Genomic DNA, 2667 nt, shown 5'->3' on the forward strand with positions numbered 1-2667 from the left:
TGATGGCGCCACAATACAATATCCCTAGGCGTCAACATAACCTCAAGTGCCACGTGGCAAAGACATAGGCAATGTCACTAAACACTTCTTTAACGATTTTGGATTAATTACCGATAATAGGCATTAATTGTATGTCTCTATTAGCACGGTCGAATCACTTCTTGCAAGCCAACGACAGGTTCACTACCTATTCTTCGCACATATCAGTGTTGAAGAGTATGGAGTGCCACGTCATCAATATGAGGTGGCAAGGCGAAGCCGCGATTAAACCCTTATTTCTCGTGCAGTCAGCGTCCCTCCGCAAAACCCGTATATTATGCACTTCACAGCACTTCCCTCTTTTAGGGCATAGCCTAAAAAAGACTCTCCGCGTCGCGAATTATCGAAGAAATTCACTTTAAAATTTCTCCGACACGTACCACGTCATGCTCCGTCCAGAGCCCCGAACAACCTCAACCTAACCTAACCTAACCTAACCTAACCTAACCTAACCTAACCTAACCTAACCTAACCTAACCTAACTAGCCAACCCTTCTCCCCCGATCCACTCAGCCAACCCCCTCCTGAGGATGGAGTTGGCCGCGTGGCCCTGCCCGTGGTCCGCGTCCCACCCGTCGCCTCGCGACCCTTACCGGACGCGGCCCCGGCCTACCGCCCGGCTGCTCCCCCGCGCGGTTGCCCCTACCCCCCCCTCCCGGCTTCACCCCTCCGCCGGCGCGGTGGGGGAGTGCGCGCACCCCGTGGAGCCCCTAATCGCACGCGATACGGCCCCTCGGCGCGCCTCTCCCGCTCCGCCTCCTCCTTAATCCGGAGAACTGCCCCACAAAAGGTGGTGACAGCCCTCCAGTTCCCCTCGCTCTCGAGCATGGCCTCGACCAGGCTCGAGAGCGAGAGGTCCTCCCGCCCTAATACACCCCTTAGGTCACGGCGCAGCACATCCCACGCTGAACACTCCTCCAGCGTGTGCTGCGCCGTGTCCTCCTCGACGGGGCAGTGATGGCACCGCCGCGTAGCCTCCTTCCCTATGCGACACAGGTACGAACCGAAGCACCCATGCCCGGTAAGCACCTGCGTCGTGTGGTACGACAGCCCGCCCCAGCGCCTGTCCGTCCACACTGATAGACAGGGCGCCAGGGCGCCGACGACCCTCGCACCAGCCGTCTGCTGGTACTCCTGGAGTCGCGTCTGCCACTCCAGGGCGAGCGTCCGCCGGAACCGGCGCCTCACCATTTCCCTCGTCCTAGCCGGGAGAGCCAACACTCCCTCCCTCTCGCGGAGCTCCCGCATTCGCCGGTATTGCCCGGCGAGTGCAGATGCGAGGAGCTCCGCGGGAGGGATCCCGGCCAAGGCGAGGGCCGCCTCAAACGCGACCGTTCTATAAGCCCGAACGGCCCTAAGGGCCAGCACCCGCTGCACGCGATGCAACATGTCGCGCAGCCTGGCACTGGCCCCCAGCTGTTCGGCCCACACCGGAGCCCCATACAGGGCCATAGCGTGGACCGTCCAGGCGTAGAGGCGTCTCACCCTTCCGTCCGGTCCCCCCAGATTGGGCAACAGACGACCCAGGGCCATAGCCGTTTGGGTCAGTCTGGGGACCAGTCGGGAGACATGCTCCTCAAAGCGCCAGCGGCTGTCGAGGATCAGGCCCAAGTATTTTAACGAGGACCCGACCCTCACGGTGGTATCCTCCACCGTGACCACCATAGGGGGTGGACGCCCTCGGGAGCCATCGTGCCAGACGATGGCCTCCGACTTTTGCGGCGCCACCCGGAGGCCGAGGGCCCTAATGGCCCTCGCCACGCATGCCACCGCTAACGATGCGGTGGCGGCGGCCTCTCCCCAGTCGTCTCCCTCCGCCAGGACTATCGTGTCGTCCGCGTAGCAGACCACACGACACCCCCGGGGGAGGGCCACTGCAAGGACCGAGTCATATGCGATGTCAGGATCGGCCCCAACACCGACCCCTGCGGGACACCGCACACGACCCCCCTTGTCCTGTCGGCCCCATCGCTGTCCGTATACGACAGCGACCGGCCGCTCAGGTAGTCCTGAACGATCGCCTGGAGGTACCCCGGGAAGCCGAATCTCCTCAGCGCCTCCCGGATGCACCTCCATGGCAGGGTGTTAAACGCGTTCGCTATATCAAGCGATACCCCCACCGACACCCTGCCATCTGCCAGTGCGGCCTCCACGAGGGACCGCACTTTCAAAACCGCGTCGATCGTCGACCGTCCCTCGCGAAAGCCGAACTGGTGATCGCTCAGGTCCGGTCCCACCCGCCTCATGTGCTGGACGAGACGGCTCGCGACCACCCTTTCCAACATTTTTCCCGCCTCGTCCAACAGGCAGATGGGCCGGAACGAGGATGGACTATCCTCCGTGTCCTTGCCCGGTTTGCGGAGGAGGACTAACTTCGCCCTCCTCCACTGCTGGGGAAAGGAGCCGGTCTCGAGGCACCTATTAAACAGTGCCGCGAGCCGGCCTACTATCACCGGAAAGGCCAGAGCCCACGCCCGTCTCGGGATGCCGTCCGGCCCCGGGGCTTTATGTCCCCGAAGCCGGTCCAGACATGCCCGGAGCTCCTCTTCCGAGACCTCCAACTCATCCCGCCACTGGATGAGCGGCGCCGCCTCCATTGGCGGCGCCCTTTCTTCCCCAGGGAAGAGG

General features: G+C 62.6%; 1 protein-coding gene across 1 annotated transcript; it reads right to left on the reverse strand.

The window, feature by feature from the left end:
* Positions 1–681: 681 nt before the first annotated feature.
* On the reverse strand, positions 682–2115 carry LOC112639263. Its single transcript, XM_025412620.1, has one exon. The coding sequence runs from the start codon at positions 2113–2115 to the stop codon at positions 682–684; it is 1434 nt and encodes a 477-aa protein (XP_025268405.1).
* Between the last annotated feature and the right edge of the window lie 552 nt (positions 2116–2667).

Source organism: Camponotus floridanus, unplaced genomic scaffold (genome assembly GCF_003227725.1).
Source record: "Camponotus floridanus strain SB8 unplaced genomic scaffold, Cflo_v7.5 scaffold533, whole genome shotgun sequence".
NCBI lineage: Eukaryota > Metazoa > Arthropoda > Insecta > Hymenoptera > Formicidae > Camponotus > Camponotus floridanus.